Source organism: Protobothrops mucrosquamatus, unplaced genomic scaffold, assembly GCF_001527695.2.
Source record: "Protobothrops mucrosquamatus isolate PMUCROS unplaced genomic scaffold, P.Mucros_1.0 scaffold34947, whole genome shotgun sequence".
Lineage (NCBI taxonomy): Eukaryota > Metazoa > Chordata > Lepidosauria > Squamata > Viperidae > Protobothrops > Protobothrops mucrosquamatus.
The window spans coordinates 1-1,441 of NW_015420682.1; the positions used below are offsets into that span (position 1 = coordinate 1).

Genomic DNA, 1,441 nt, shown 5'->3' on the forward strand with positions numbered 1-1,441 from the left:
AGAATCCCCATCTTCTCCTTTCCACAAAACCAAGCAAATTTACCTGGGGTTTTTTTTTAACAAGGCCCCCCCCCCAAAAATCGGATTTTCTCTCTCTCTCATGTTCACCCTCTGTATCGTTGCTGTTTATTTGTCCAATTCCTAAAGAAAAATGTATATATAAAGGTTGTTATTTCTGGCTTCTCATTGGCCTTTTTCCAGTTTTTTCACCCCACAATCTCGCAGCTGGCTGGGATCCCCCCCCCAAAAAAACGAGCAACTAAAATAGTCTGACATTCCTAAACCTGGCTAATTAGGGCTGACTCAGCCCTAAATGACTCAGTTTTGGGTAAGGCACTCAACCAACAATTAAAACCACCAGCATTGGGACTTGATAAGACAACAAGCGTCGAAACGGGAAATCGACTTCGTGAACAGGGTGACCTTCTCTTGAGTTGGAAGAATCCCGGTGGAAGCTGGCTTCTTACACGACCCCAGTGGGATCCCAGCAGTACCGTTTCCCGGAATCCAGATGTCGTAGCTGTTCCACGTCGGTTGGACTCAAGTCCCACGACCACAGCTGGCTGTTTTCAGCCACGCGGCGTGGCGACGCCGACTTGGGAATCACGCTGACGCCTTGGTGCAGAGCCCAACGTAGCAAGACCTGGGCGCCTGTGCGACCACGCCGCTGAGCTACGGCCCGTATTTCGGGATGCTCTACCAGCGGTCCGGTCCCCAGCGAGGAATAAGCTTGCAAATGGATGCCCTCCCGGGTGCAAAATTCCAGCAGCTCCGTCTGGGCGAGTTCGGGGTGGAATTCCACCTGCAGCACGGCGGGCGTCACCCGGCAGTTGTCCAGCAGTTCCTGAAGGTGACGGACGGTGTAGTTGGAGACGCCAATCGCCCGGAGCTTGCCGGCTTCGTGCAAGCGTTCCAGGGTGCGCCAACTCTGCAGACGGCGTTCCGGGTTCCCGGCGTCGTCCTGAGGCTGGCCTTGAGTCCCCGGCCAGTGGATGAGGTACAGATCCAGGTAACCAGTGTCTAGCTCTTGTAAGCTGTGGAGGCAAGCCCTGTGGGCGGCTTCTTCTCCGTGGTCTCTCGGGCTCAGCTTGCTGGTCAGAAAAACGTCCTCGCGAGCAAGACGGTGGCGAGGCAGCGAATCCTTCAGGGCCCGCCCGAGCGCGGCTTCGTTGCCGTAGACGGCAGCCGTGTCCACCAAGCGGTAGCCGTTTTCCAGGGCCGCATCCAGGCTGGCCCGCACGACCTCGTCCCCCTTGAGACGGAAGGTGCCGAGGCCCAGAAGTGGCATGGGGGCGCCGGTGTTTAACCAGACGGTCCGTTCTGGAATCCTAAAAGGAGAATTGGATACTCATGTCTGCCGTACAGGCTGATCCTTAATCCTCGGCTCTACACAGTCCTTGAACGGCAAGAATTCGTTTAGTGGCCAAAGTTACGGCACTGA

At 55.9% G+C, this 1,441-nt stretch overlaps 1 protein-coding gene across 1 annotated transcript; it reads right to left on the reverse strand.

The window, feature by feature from the left end:
• Nucleotides 1-252: 252 nt before the first annotated feature.
• LOC107302203 (glyoxal reductase-like) lies at nucleotides 253-1,328 on the reverse strand (the record flags this gene model as incomplete). The annotated part of the gene is made up of 1 exon (XM_015831314.2): nucleotides 253-1,328. A coding segment is annotated over one exon (865 nt), but the record flags the coding sequence as incomplete, so codon positions are not given.
• Nucleotides 1,329-1,441: the final 113 nt, after the last annotated feature.